Consider the following 15639-nt stretch of genomic DNA (forward strand, 5'->3'; position numbering starts at 1 on the left):
GCTGACTAGTGGTGTCTATTCAGCAGTCTGATGGTCTGATGGTAGGAGTCTATTCAGCAGCCTAGAAACAGCTGACTAGTGGTGTCTATTCAGCAGCCTGATGGTCTGATAGTAGAAACAGCTGACTATTGGTGTCTATTCAGCAGCATGATGGTCTGGGGGTAGAAACAGCTGACTAGTGGTGTCTATTCAGCAGCCTGATGGTAGAAACAGCTGACTAGTGGTGTCTATTCAGCAGTCTGATGGTAGAAACAGCTGACTAGTGGTGTCTATTCAGCAGCCTGATGGTAGAAACAGCTGACTAGTGGTGTCTATTCAGCAGCCTGATGGTAGAAACAGCTGACTAGTGGTGTCTATTCAGCAGCCTGATGGTAGAAACAGCTGACTAGTGGTGTCTATTCAGCAGCCTGATGGTAGAAACAGCTGACTAGTGGTGTCTATTCAGCAGTCTGATGGTAGAAACAGCTGACTAGTGGTGTCTATTCAGCAGTCTGATGGTCTGGAGGTAGAAACAGCTGACTAGTGGTGTCTATTCAGCAGCCTGATGGTCTGGAGATAGAAACAGCTGACTAGTGGTGTCTATTCAGCAGCCTGATGGTAGAAACAGCTGACAAGTGGTGTCTATTCAGCAGCCTGATGGTCTGGAGATAGAAACAGCTGACTAGTGGTGTCTATTCAGCAGCCTGATGGTAGAAACAGCTTACAAGTGGTGTCTATTCAGCAGCCTGATGGTAGAATCGGCTGACTAGTGGTGTCTATTCAGCAGCCTGATGGTCTGGAGATAGAAACAGCTGACTAGTGGTGTCTATTCAGCAGCCTGATGGTAGAAACAGCTAACTAGTGGTGTCTATTCAGCAGCCTGATGGTAGAAACAGCTGACAAGTGGTGTCTATTCAGCAGCCTGATGGTCTGGAGATAGAAACAGCTGACTAGTGGTGTCTATTCAGCAGCCTGATGGTAGAAACAGCTGACAAGTGGTGTCTATTCAGCAGTCTGATGGTAGAAACAGCTGACTAGTGGTGTCTATTCAGCAGTCTGGGGGTAGATACAGCTGACTAGTGGTGTCTATTCAGCAGTCTGATGGTAGAAACAGCTGACTAGTGGTGTCTATTCAGCAGCCTGATGGTAGAAACAGCTGACTAGTGGTGTCTATTCAGCAGCCTGATGGTAGAAACAGCTGACAAGTGGTGTCTATTCAGCAGCCTGATGGTCTGGAGATAGAAACAGCTGACTAGTGGTGTCTATTCAGCAGCCTGATGGTAGAAACAGCTGACAAGTGGTGTCTATTCAGCAGCCTGATGGTCTGGAGATAGAAACAGCTGACTAGTGGTGTCTATTCAGCAGTCTGATGGTAGAAACAGCTGACTAGTGGTGTCTATTCAGTAGTTTGATGGTAGAAACAGCTGACGAGTGGTGTCTATTCAGCAGTCTGATGGTAAGGAGGTAGAAACAGCTGACTAGTGGTGTCTATTCAGCAGCCTGATGGTCTGTAGGTAGAAACAGCTGACTAGTGGTGTCTATTCAGCAGCCTGATGGTCTGGGGGTAGAAACAGCTGACTAGTGGTGTCTATTCAGCAGCCTGATGGTCTGGGGGTAGAAACAGCTGACTAGTGGTGTCTATTCAGCAGTCTGATGGTCTGGGGGTAGAAAAAGCTGACTAGTGGTGTCTATTCAGCAGCCTAATGGTAGAATCAGCTGACTAGTGGTGTCTATTCAGCAGTCTGATGGTAGAAACAGCTGACTAGTGGTGTCTATTCAGCAGCCTAATGGTAGAAACAGCTGACTAGTGGTGTCTATTCAGCAGTCTGATGGTAGAAACAGCTGACTAGTGGTGTCTATTCAGCAGCCTGATGGTAGAAACAGCTGACTAGTGGTGTCTATTCAGCAGCCTGATGGTAGAAACAGCTGACTAGTGGTGTCTATTCAGCAGCCTGATGGTAGAAACAGCTGACTAGTGGTGTCTATTCAGCAGCCTGATGGTCTGGAGATAGAAACAGCTGACTAGTGGTGTCTATTCAGCAGCCTGATGGTAGAAACAGCTGACTAGTGGTGTCTATTCAGCAGCCTGATGGTAGAAACAGCTGACAAGTGGTGTCTATTCAGCAGCCTGATGGTAGAAACAGCCGACTAGTGGTGTCTATTCAGCAGCCTAATGGTAGAAACAGCTGACTAGTGGTGTCTATTCAGCAGTCTGATGGTCTGGAGGTAGAAACAGCTGACTAGTGGTGTCTATTCAGCAGCCTGATGGTAGAAACAGCTAACTAGTGGTGTCTATTCAGCAGCCTGATGGTAGAAACAGCTGACAAGTGGTGTCTATTCAGCAGCCTGATGGTCTGGAGATAGAAACAGCTGACTAGTGGTGTCTATTCAGCAGCCTGATGGTAGAAACAGCTGACAAGTGGTGTCTATTCAGCAGTCTGATGGTAGAAACAGCTGACAAGTGGTGTCTATTCAGCAGTCTGATGGTAGAAACAGCTGACTAGTGGTGTCTATTCAGCAGTCTGGGGGTAGATACAGCTGACTAGTGGTGTCTATTCAGCAGTCTGATGGTAGAAACAGCTGACTAGTGGTGTCTATTCAGCAGTCTGATGGTAGAAACAGCTGACTAGTGGTGTCTATTCAGCAGTCTGATGGTAGAAACAGCTGACTAGTGGTGTCTATTCAGCAGTCTGATGGTCTGATGGTCTATTGGAGGTAGTGGTGGATGGTAGAAACAGCTGACTAGTGGTGTCTATTCAGCAGTCTGATGGTAGAAACAGCTGACTAGTGGTGTCTATTCAGCAGCCTGATGGTAAGGAGGTAGAAACAGCTGACTAGTGGTGTCTATTCAGCAGCCTGATGGTCTGTAGGTAGAAACAGCTGACTAGTGGTGTCTATTCAGTAGCCTGATGGTCTGGGGGTAGAAACAGCTGACTAGTGGTGTCTATTCAGCAGCCTGATGGTAGAAACAGCTGACAAGTGGTGTCTATTCAGCAGTCTGATGGTAGAAACAGCTGACTAGTGGTGTCTATTCAGCAGACTGGGGGTAGAGACAGCTGACTAGTGGTGTCTATTCAGCAGTCTGATGGTAGAAACAGTTGACTAGTGTGGTCAAATCAGCAGCCTGATGGTCTGGGGATAGAAACAGCTGACTAGTGGTGTCTATTCAGCAGTCTGATGGTCTGGAGGTAGAAACAGCTGACTAGTGGTGTCTATTCAGCAGCCTGATGGTCTGGGGGTAGAAACAGCTGACTAGTGGTGTCTATTGATGGTAGAAACAGCTGACTAGTGGTGTCTATTCAGCAGCCTAATGGTAGAAACAGCTAACTAGTGGTGTCTATTCAGCAGCCTAATGGTAGAAACAGCTGACTAGTGGTGTCTATTCAGCAGCCTAATGGTAGAAACAGCTGACTAGTGGTGTCTATTCAGCAGTCTGATGGTAGAAACAGCTGACTAGTGGTGTCTATTCAGCAGCCTAATGGTAGAAACAGCTGACTAGTGGTGTCTATTCAGCAGTCTGATGGTAGAAACAGCTGACTAGTGGTGTCTATTCAGCAGCCTGATGGTAGAAACAGCCGACTAGTGGTGTCTATTCAGCAGCCTAATGGTAGAAACAGCTGACTAGTGGTGTCTATTCAGCAGTCTGATGGTCTGGAGGTAGAAACAGCTGACTAGTGGTGTCTATTCAGCAGCCTGATGGTCTGGGGGTAGAAACAGCTGACTAGTGGTGTCTATTCAGCAGCCTAATGGTAGAAACAGCTGACTAGTGGTGTCTATTCAGCAGCCTAATGGTAGAAACAGCTGACTAGTGGTGTCTATTCAGCAGCCTAATGGTAGAAACAGCTGACTAGTGGTGTCTATTCAGCAGCCTGATGGTAGAAACAGCTGACAAGTGGTGTCTATTCAGCAGCCTGATGGTCTGGAGATAGAAACAGCTGACTAGTGGTGTCTATTCAGCAGCCTGATGGTAGAAACAGCTGACAAGTGGTGTCTATTCAGCAGCCTGATGGTAGAAACAGCTGACTAATGAGTCTATTCAGCAGCCTGATGGTCTGGGGATAGAAACAGCTGACTAGTGGTGTCTATTCAGCAGTCTGATGGTAGAAACAGCTGACTAGTGGTGTCTATTCAGCAGTCTGATGGTAGAAACAGCTGACTAATGGTGTCTATTCAGCAGCCTGATAGTCTGGAGATAGAAACAGCTGACTAGTGGTGTCTATTCAGCAGCCTGATGGTAGAAACAGCTGACTAGTGGTGTCTATTCAGCAGCCTGATGGTCTGTAGGTAGAAACAGCTGAGTAGTGGTGTCTATTCAGCAGCCTGATGGTCTGGGGGTAGAAACAGCTGACTAGTGGTGTCTTATTCAGCAGCCTGATGGTGTCTGATGGTAGAAACAGCTGACTAGTGGTGTCTATTCAGCAGTCTGGGGGTAGAGACAGCTGACGAGTGGTGTCTATTCAGCAGTCTGATGGTAAGGAGGTAGAAACAGCTGACTAGTGGTGTCTATTCAGCAGCCTGATGGTCTGGGGGTAGAAACAGCTGACTAGTGGTGTCTATTCAGTAGCCTGATGGTCTGATGGTAGAAACAGCTGACTAGTGGTGTCTATTCAGCAGCCTGATGGTAGAAACAGCTGACTAGTGGTGTCTCTTCAGCAGCCTGATGGTAGAAACAGCTGACTAGTGGTGTCTATTCAGCAGCCTGATGGTAGAAACAGCTGACTAGTGGTGTCTATTCAGCAGCCTGATTGTCTGATGGTAGAAACAGTTGACTAGTGGTGTCTATTCAGCAGCCTGATGGTCTGATGGTAGAAACAGCTGACTAGTGGTGTCTATTCAGCAGCCTGATGGTAGAAACAGCTGACTAGTGGCGTCTATTCAGCAGCCTGATGGTAGAAACAGCTGACTAGTGGTGTCTATTCAGCAGCCTGATGGTCTGGGGGTAGAAACAGCTGACTAGTGGTGTCTATTCAGCAGCCTGATGGTAGAAACAGCTGACTAGTGGTGTCTATTCAGCAGCCTGATGGTCTGGGGGTAGAACCAGCTGACTAGTGGTGTCTATTCAGCAGCCTGATGGTAGAAACAGCTGACTAGTGGTGTCTATTCAGCAGTCTGATGGTAGAAACAGCTGACTAGTGGTGTCTATTCAGCAGCCTGATGGACCCCTACCCGTCTCCCCCTACCCTACTCCTACCCCGGTCAACAGTTCTGGATCCACCCACAGCAACTCGCCCAAGCATCCCCCATTTCCCCTTCACCCAAATCAAGATATCTGATGTTCTGAAAGAGCTGCAAAATCTGGACTGCTACAAATCAGCTGGGCTAGACAATCTGGACCCTCTCTTTCTAAATTTATCAGCCGCATTGTTGCAACCCCTATTACTAGCCTGTTCAACCTCTCTTTCATATTGTCTGAGATCCCCAAAGTTTGGAAAGCTACCGCGTCCCTTTGATGAGGGAAACACTCTCGACCCAAACTGTTACAGACCTACAGTTGAAGTCAGAAGTTTACATACACCTTAGCCAAACACATTTTACTCTAATACAAATTCCCTGTTTTAGGTCAGTTAGGATCACCACTATTTTAAGAATGTGAAATGTCAAAATAATAGGAGAGAGAATTATTTCTTTCAACTTTTATTTCTTTCATCACATTCCCAGTGGGTCAGAAGTTGACATACACTCAATTAGTAGTTGGTAGCATTGCTTTTAAAAGGGGTTTAACTTGGGTCAAATGTTTCAGATACCCTTCCACAATCTTCCCACAACAAGTTGGGTGAATTTTGGCCAATTCCTCCTGACTGAGCTGGTGTAACTGAGTAAGGTTTGTAGGCCTCCTTGCTCGCACACGCTTTTTCAGTACTGCCCACAAATTTTCTATAGGATTGAGGTCAGGGATTTGTGATGGCCACTCCAATACATTGACTTTGTTGTCCTTAAGCCATTTTGCCACAACTTTGGAAGAATGCTTGGAGTCATTGTCCATTTGGAAGACCCATTTGTTACCAAGCTTTTAACTTCCTGACTGATGTCTTGAGATGTTGCTTCAATATATCCACATACTTTTCCTCCCTCATGATGCTATCTATTTTGTGAAGTGCACCAGTCCCTCCTGCAGCAAAGCACCCCCACAGCATGATGCTGCCACACCCGTGCTTCACAGTTGGGATGGTGTTCTTTAACTTGCAAGCCTCCCCGTTTTCCTCCAAATATAACGATGGTCATTATGGCCAAACAGTTCTCTGTTTGTTTCATCAGACCAGAGGACACTTCTCCAAAAAGTACGATCTTTATCCCCATGTGCAGTTGCAAACCGTAGTCTGGATTTTTTATGGTGGTTTTGGAGCAGTGGCTTCTTCCTTGTTATGTCGATATAGAAGTCATTTTACTGTGAATAGATACTTTTGTACCCGTTTCCTCCAGCATCTTCACAACGTCCTTTGCTGTTGTTCTGGGATTGATTTGCACTTTCGTACCAAAGTACGTTCATCTAGTTCAATTCTCGGGCCGACTCTTTTCTCTGTATACATCAATGATGTCGCTCTTGCTGCTGGTGATTCTCTGATCCACCTCTACGCAGACGACACCATTCTGTATACTTCTGGCCCTTCTTTGGACACTGTGTCAACTAACCTCCAAACCAGCTTCAATGTCATACAACTCTCCTTCCGTGGCCTCCAACTGCTCTTAAATGCATGTAAAACTAAATGCATGCCCGGACCTGCCCGCCCGTCCAGCATCACTACTCTGGACGGTTCAGACTTAGAATGTGTGGACAACTACAAATACCTAGGTGTCTGGTTAGACTGTAAACTCTCCTTCCAGACTCACATTAAGCATATGCAATTCAAAATTATATCTAGAATGTTTGCTGCCAAACATACCCTCGTAAAACTGACTATCCTACCAATCCTTGACTTTGGCTATGTAATTTACAAAATAGCTTCCAACACTCTACTCAGCAAATTGGATGTTGTCTATCACAGTGCCATCCATTGTGTCACCAAAGCCCCATATACTACCCACCACTGCGACCTGTATGCTCTCGTTGGCTGGCCCTCACTTCATATTCGTCGCCAGACCCACTGGCTCCAGGTCATCAATAAGTCTTTGCTAGGTAAAGCTCCACGTTATCTCAGCTCAGTGGTCACCATAGCAGCACCCACCCATAGCAAGCGCTCCAGCAGGTATATCTCACTGGTCACCCCAAAGCCAATTCCTCCTTTGGCTGCCTTTCCTTCCAGTTCTCTGCTGCCAATGACTGGAACTAATTGCAAAAATCGCTGAAGTTGGAGACTCATACCTCCCTCACTAGCTTAAAGCATCAGCTATCAGAGAAGCTTACAGATCATTGCACCTGTACACAGCCCATCTGTAAATGGTCCATCCAACTACCTCATCCCCATATTGTTTTTTTGCTCCTTTGCACCCCAGTATCTCTACTTGCACATTCATCTTCTGCACATATATCACTCCAGTGTTAAATTGCTAAATTGTCATTATTTGGCCACAATTGCCTATTTATTGCCTTACCTCCCTAATCTTACCTCATTTGCACACACTGTATATAGACTTTTCTATTGTGTTATTGACTGTATGTTTGTTTATACCATGTCCAATTTGTACGTCGCTCTGGATAAGAGCGTCTGCTAAATGACTTAAATGTAAATGTAACTCTGTGTTGTTGTTTGTGTCGAACTGCTTGTGCTTTATCTTGGCCAGGTCGCAGTTGTAAATGAGAACTTGTTCTCAACTGGCCTACCTGGTTAAATAAAAAATGTAAAAGTCCTCCAGTTGTTGCCATGATACTCCTGCCTGTGTCTGAGTGATTGAAGCGGGGAGAACAAGGCATGGCTTGGCCTTCCTGTGACACCTGGTTTTGTAGGTGTGCACCCAATTGTACACAGTAAACGTCCAATAATATTAATTTCGTAGTCCTAGAATATTAATTAGTACACCACGCTAGAATATTAATTATCATCCCCTGACTGTATGCGTAACTGACAACGTAGTCCAAGAATATTAATTAGTACACCATAAACGTAGTCCTAGAATATTAATGTGTACACAGTAAACGTAGTCCAATAATATTAATTAGACCACGGTAAACGTAGTCCTAGAATATTAATTAGTACACCATAAACGTAGTCCTAGAATATTAATTAGTACACCATAAACGTAGTCCTAGAATATTAATGTAGTACATGGTAAACGTAGTCCTAGAATATTAATTAATACATGGTAAACGTAGTCCTAGAATATTAATTAGTACACAGTACACGTAGTCCTAGAATATTAGGTCTCTCTGTGTTTTTTCTCAGTATTTAGTCAGGACAGAACCTTCTAGTTATATTGTTCTTATTTGAAAATGTTTGTAGCTTTGTCTTCTTGTCAAATGAATGTTCCGTAATATGTCATGATTTATGTGGACTCCAGGAAGAGGAGCTGCTGCTTTCACAACAGCTAATGGGGATCCTAATAAAATACCAATACACAGTGTGTGTGTGTTTTGTGTTGAACCCTAACCCTTTCACAACAGCTAATGGGGATCCTAATAAAATACCAATACACAGTGTGTGTGTGTTTTGTGTTGAACCCTAACCCTTTCACAACAGCTAATGGGGATCCTAATAAAATACCAATACACAGTGTGTGTGTGTTTTGTGTTGAACCCCAGGAAGAGGAGCTGCTGCTTTCACAACAGCTAATGGGGATCCTAATAAAATACCAATACACAGTGTGTGTGTGTTTTGTGTTGAACCCTAACCCTTTCACAACAGCTAATGGGGATCCTAATAAAATACCAATACACAGTGTGTGTGTGTTTTGTGTTGAACCCTAACCCTTTCACAACAGCTAATGGGGATCCTAATAAAATACCAATACACAGTGTGTGTGTGTTTTGTGTTGAACCCCAGGAAGAGGAGCTGCTGCTTTCACAACAGCTAATGGGGACCCTAACTAATAAAATACCAATACACCTTTCACAACAGCTAATGGGGATCCTAATAAAATACCAATACACAGTGTGTGTGTGTTTTGTGTTGAACCCCAGGAAGAGGAGCTGCTGCTTTCACAACAGCTAATGGGGATCCTAATAAAATACCAATACACAGTGTGTGTGTGTTTTGTGTTGAACCCTAACCCTTTCACAACAGCTAATGGGGATCCTAATAAAATACCAATACACAGTGTGTGTGTGTTTTGTGTTGAACCCTAACCCTTTCACAACAGCTAATGGGGATCCTAATAAAATACCAATACACAGTGTGTGTGTGTTTTGTGTTGAACCCTAACCCTTTCACAACAGCTAATGGGGATCCTAATAAAATACCAATACACAGTGTGTGTGTGTTTTGTGTTGAACCCTAACCCTTTCACAACAGCTAATGGGGATCCTAATAAAATACCAATACACAGTGTGTGTGTGTTTTGTGTTGAACCCTAACCCTTTCACAACAGCTAATGGGGATCCTAATAAAATACCAATACACAGTGTGTGTGTTTTGTGTTGAACCCTAACCCTTTCACAACAGCTAATGGGGATCCTAATAAAATACCAATACACAGTGTGTGTGTGTTTTGTGTTGAACCCTAACCCTTTCACAACAGCTAATGGGGATCCTAATAAAATACCAATACACAGTGTGTGTGTGTTTTGTGTTGAACCCTAACCCTTTCACAACAGCTAATGGGGATCCTAATAAAATACCAATACACAGTGTGTGTGTGTTTTGTGTTGAACCCTAACCCTTTCACAACAGCTAATGGGGATCCTAATAAAATACCAATACACAGTGTGTGTGTGTTTTGTGTTGAACCCTAACCCTTTCACAACAGCTAATGGGGATCCTAATAAAATACCAATACACAGTGTGTGTGTGTTTTGTGTTGAACCCTAACCCTTTCACAACAGCTAATGGGGATCCTAATAAAATACCAATACACAGTGTGTGTGTGTTTTGTGTTGAACCCTAACCCTTTCACAACAGCTAATGGGGATCCTAATAAAATACCAATACACAGTGTGTGTGTGTTTTGTGTTGAACCCTAACCCTTTCACAACAGCTAATGGGGATCCTAATAAAATACCAATACACAGTGTGTGTTTTGTGTTTTGTGTTGAACCCTAACCCTTTCACAACAGCTAATGGGGATCCTAATAAAATACCAATACACAGTGTGTGTGTGTTTTGTGTTGAACCCTAACCCTTTCACAACAGCTAATGGGGATCCTAATAAAATACCAACCCTTTACACAGTGTGTGTGTGTTTTGTGTTGAACCCTAACCCTTTCACAACAGCTAATGGGGATCCTAATAAAATACCAATACACAGTGTGTGTGTGTTTTGTGTTGAACCCTAACCCTTTCACAACAGCTAATGGGGATCCTAATAAAATACCAATACACAGTGTGTGTGTGTTTTGTGTTGAACCCTAACCCTTTCACAACAGCTAATGGGGATCCTAATAAAATACCAATACACAGTGTGTGTGTGTTTTGTGTTGAACCCTAACCCTTTCACAACAGCTAATGGGGATCCTAATAAAATACCAATACACAGTGTGTGTGTGTTTTGTGTTGAACCCTAACCCTTTCACAACAGCTAATGGGGATCCTAATAAAATACCAATACACAGTGTGTGTGTGTTTTGTGTTGAACCCTAACCCTTTCACAACAGCTAATGGGGATCCTAATAAAATACCAATACACAGTGTGTGTGTGTTTTGTGTTGAACCCTAACCCTTTCACAACAGCTAATGGGGATCCTAATAAAATACCAATACACAGTGTGTGTGTGTTTTGTGTTGAACCCTAACCCTTTCACAACAGCTAATGGGGATCCTAATAAAATACCAATACACAGTGTGTGTGTGTTTTGTGTTGAACCCTAACCCTTTCACAACAGCTAATGGGGATCCTAATAAAATACCAATACACAGTGTGTGTGTGTTTTGTGTTGAACCCTAACCCTTTCACAACAGCTAATGGGGATCCTAATAAAATACCAATACACAGTGTGTGTGTGTTTTGTGTTGAACCCTAACCCTTTCACAACAGCTAATGGGGATCCTAATAAAATACCAATACACAGTGTGTGTGTGTTTTGTGTTGAACCCTAACCCTTTCACAACAGCTAATGGGGATCCTAATAAAATACCAATACACAGTGTGTGTGTGTTTTGTGTTGAACCCTAACCCTTTCACAACAGCTAATGGGGATCCTAATAAAATACCAATACACAGTGTGTGTGTGTTTTGTGTTGAACCCTAACCCTTTCACAACAGCTAATGGGGATCCTAATAAAATACCAATACACAGTGTGTGTGTGTTTTGTGTTGAACCCTAACCCTTTCACAACAGCTAATGGGGATCCTAATAAAATACCAATACACAGTGTGTGTGTGTTTTGTGTTGAACCCTAACCCTTTCACAACAGCTAATGGGGATCCTAATAAAATACCAATACACAGTGTGTGTGTGTTTTGTGTTGAACCCTAACCCTTTCACAACAGCTAATGGGGATCCTAATAAAATACCAATACACAGTGTGTGTGTGTTTTGTGTTGAACCCTAACCCTTTCACAACAGCTAATGGGGATCCTAATAAAATACCAATACACAGTGTGTGTGTGTTTTGTGTTGAACCCTAACCCTTTCACAACAGCTAATGGGGATCCTAATAAAATACCAATACACAGTGTGTGTGTGTTTTGTGTTGAACCCTAACCCTTTCACAACAGCTAATGGGGATCCTAATAAAATACCAATACACAGTGTGTGTGTGTTTTGTGTTGAACCCTAACCCTTTCACAACAGCTAATGGGGATCCTAATAAAATACCAATACACAGTGTGTGTGTGTTTTGTGTTGAACCCTAACCCTTTCACAACAGCTAATGGGGATCCTAATAAAATACCAATACACAGTGTGTGTGTGTTTTGTGTTGAACCCTAACCCTTTCACAACAGCTAATGGGGATCCTAATAAAATACCAATACACAGTGTGTGTGTGTTTTGTGTTGAACCCTAACCCTTTCACAACAGCTAATGGGGATCCTAATAAAATACCAATACACAGTGTGTGTGTGTTTTGTGTTGAACCCTAACCCTTTCACAACAGCTAATGGGGATCCTAATAAAATACCAATACACAGTGTGTGTGTGTTTTGTGTTGAACCCTAACCCTTTCACAACAGCTAATGGGGATCCTAATAAAATACCAATACACAGTGTGTGTGTGTTTTGTGTTGAACCCTAACCCTTTCACAACAGCTAATGGGGATCCTAATAAAATACCAATACACAGTGTGTGTGTGTTTTGTGTTGAACCCTAACCCTTTCACAACAGCTAATGGGGATCCTAATAAAATACCAATACACAGTGTGTGTGTGTTTTGTGTTGAACCCTAACCCTTTCACAACAGCTAATGGGGATCCTAATAAAATACCAGTTGGATTGAACGGTAGAAAACAACCAGAATGGAGGGATGTGTGTGTGTGGTTGCAGTATTTAGACCATATCTGTGATTGTGCACATTGTACTGTGAAGTGCAGGCACTAGTTGCCTTACTTCTCTATTCTGAGCAGAGAAACTGGGAAGGTGTGGAGCCTGTCATTGAGCCGGCATGACTGACAGGAAAGTGATACTTTCACAAGTCCAACCTGGGGTCCATCCATATGCACACACTACTCTGGGTGGCCTCTCTCTCACACTGTGAGGTATTTGGCACTCTGCTGCTACTAAACCCCCCCCCCCCCACACACACACAGCACAATAGAGAAACAGCTCTCAAAAACAACACCTTCCACCCAACAGAAACATGACGGTCAAATCCACCCACTGTACTAGAGGGGGGTCTAACACACACACCACACCACAGACAGACCCACAAACAGACCCAAACACAGACCATACCTGTCGTCCCCTGGCAGATGGACAGCCTCCCCGGAGCCGAACATGGACCAGGCCGAAGAAGTCTGGATGGGAATCAGACTGGGTAGGAAAGTACCATCTCTACCCTGTAGGGGGGGCCCAGGGGAGCTGGGCTGGGAATGAGACACTCTCAAAAGAGACTAGAGAGAGAAAGGATATGGGGAGAGAGAGAGGGGGAGAGAGAGACCCCGACAGAGAGAGAGAGAGACCCCAACAGAGAGAGAGAGAGAGAGAGAGAGAGAGAGAGGTGGAGAGAGAGACCCCGACAGAGAAAGAGACGGGGGAGAGAGAGAGAGAGAGAGAGGGGGAGAGAGACCGACAGCGAGAGGGGGAGAGACCGCCAGAGGGGAGAGGGAGACCCCGACAGAGAGAGAGGGGGGAGAGAGAGGCCCAGACACATAGAGAGAGCGGGAGAGAGAGACCCAGACAGAGAGAGAGGGGGGAGAGAGAGACCCAGATAGAGAGAGAGAGGGAGAGAGAAAGACCGACAGAGGGGAGAGACAGAGAGAGAACAAAAAACAGTTATGAAATATTTTCATGTTGGAATTTACAAGAATTTAAGTCCTCTGCTTTTGGGCTAAATAGCAGAAACGCAGACTTCCTGAAAGAAATTGATGATGTTGATATTGTAGTACTACAGGAAACATGGTGCAGAGGTGAAGCAACAACCTTTCCCTCCCCACATAACCCCCAGAAACAACTATGACAAAGTGAAAAACTCAAATGGAGCACTGCTCCTGAAGCTCTGTGGAACACTGGGTCTGTACATAGTCAATGGTAGGCTGAGAGGGGACTCTTCTGGTAGGTCCACCTACAGCTCTGCGGAACACTGGGTCTGTACATAGTCAATGGTAGGCTGAGAGGGGACTCTTCTGGTAGGTCCACCTACAGCTCTGTGGAACACTGGGTCTGTACATAGTCAATGGTAGGCTGAGAGGGGACTCTTCTGGTAGGTCCACCTTCTGCTCTTCCCTTGGCAGCAGCACTGTAGACTACTTCCTCACCGACCTAAACCCAGAGTCTCTCAGAGCCTTCACAGTCAGCCCACTAACACCTCTCTCAGAGCCTTCAAAGTCAGCCCACTGACACCTCTCTCAGAGCCTTCACAGTCAGCCCACTAACACCTCTCTCAGAGCCTTCACAGTCAGCCCACTGACACCTCTCTCAGAGCCTTCACAGTCAGCCCACTAACACCTCTCTCAGAGCCTTCACAGTCAGCCCACTAACACCTCTCTCAGAGCCTTCACAGTCAGCCCACTAACACCTCTCTCAGAGCCTTCAAAGTCAGCCCACTGACACCTCTCTCAGAGCCTTCACAGTCAGCCCACTAACACCTCTCTCAGAGCCTTCACAGTCAGCCCACTAACACCTCTCTCAGAGCCTTCACAGTCAGCCCACTAACACCTCTCTCAGAGCCTTCAAAGTCAGCCCACTGACACCTCTCTCAGAGCCTTCACAGTCAGCCCACTAACACCTCTCTCAGAGCCTTCACAGTCAGCCCACTGACACCTCTCTCAGAGCCTTCACAGTCAGCCCACTGACACCTCTCTCAGAGCCTTCACAGTCAGCCCACTAACACCTCTCTCAGAGCCTTCACAGTCAGCCCACTAACACCTCTCTCAGAGCCTTCACAGTCAGCCCACTAACACCCAACGATGAAGCATCACGGCCCAATAAATGACATGGTACTAAACAGGCCTATAAATGGAGTGAGAACAGACATCTACCAAAAAGCAATTAGTAGCCCAAAAAAACAATCTCTCCTGGACAACTTTTTAGCCTTTAACATTCTCCTACAGAAATGAAGGTGTAAATTTGGCCGTTTGGAACAAACTTTATATCTGACAAATGATCCTCCTTGGATAATCTAGAAAGGAAACCAAAGAGAATAGAGAATGAAGAAGTCATTGAGAAATATATCTAATCAAAAACAGAGAGAACCAGACAAAAAAAATGTGGGGAAACAAACACACCCACAGAACAGAGGAACAGAACATTAGAAATCACAAACACACCCACAGAACAGAGGAACAGAACATTAGAAATCACAAACACACCCACAGAACAGAGGAACAGAACATTAGAAATCACAAACACACCCACAGAACAGAGGAACAGAACATTAGAAATCACAAACACACCCACAGAACAGAGTAACAGAACATTAGAAATCACAAACACACCCACAGAACAGAGTAACAGAACATTAGAAATCACAAACACACCCACAGAACAGAGGAACAGAACATTAGAAATCACAAACACACCCACAGAACAGAGGAACAGAACATTAGAAATCACAAACACACCCACAGAACAGAGGAACAGAACATTAGAAATCACAAACACACCCTAAGAACAAAGGAACAGAACATTAGAAATCACAAACACACCCTAAGAACAAAGGAACAGAACATTAGAAATCACAAACACACCCTAAGAACAAAGGAACAGAACATTAGAAATCACAAACACACCCTAAGAACAAAGGAACAGAACATTAGAAATCACAAACACACCCTAAGAACAAAGGAACAGAACATTAGAAATCACAAACACACCCTAAGAACAAAGGAACAGAACATTAGAAATCACAAACACACCCTAAGAACAAAGGAACAGAACATTAGAAATCACAAACACACCCTAAGAACAGAGGAACAGAACATTAGAAATCACAAACACACCCTAAGAACAGAGTAACAGAACATTAGAAATCACA

General features: G+C 44.3%; 1 protein-coding gene across 5 annotated transcripts in view; it reads right to left on the reverse strand.

Annotated features, from left to right (window-relative positions):
• Positions 1-15639, reverse strand: part of eif4e2rs1 (eukaryotic translation initiation factor 4E family member 2 related sequence 1) — a 91164-nt gene that overhangs the window by 61849 nt on the left and 13676 nt on the right. For all 5 annotated transcript variants that reach the window (XR_006835007.1, XM_046329207.1, XM_046329206.1 and 2 more), the window contains one exon: positions 12900-13057. Coding sequence is in view for 4 of the 5 variants with exons in the window: in XM_046329207.1 (XP_046185163.1) it covers positions 12900-13057 (158 nt within the window). In the remaining variant the exon portion in view is untranslated. The remainder of the gene's footprint in view (positions 1-12899; positions 13058-15639) is intronic.

This window comes from Oncorhynchus gorbuscha, linkage group LG25, assembly GCF_021184085.1.
Source record: "Oncorhynchus gorbuscha isolate QuinsamMale2020 ecotype Even-year linkage group LG25, OgorEven_v1.0, whole genome shotgun sequence".
NCBI classification, from domain to species: domain Eukaryota; kingdom Metazoa; phylum Chordata; class Actinopteri; order Salmoniformes; family Salmonidae; genus Oncorhynchus; species Oncorhynchus gorbuscha.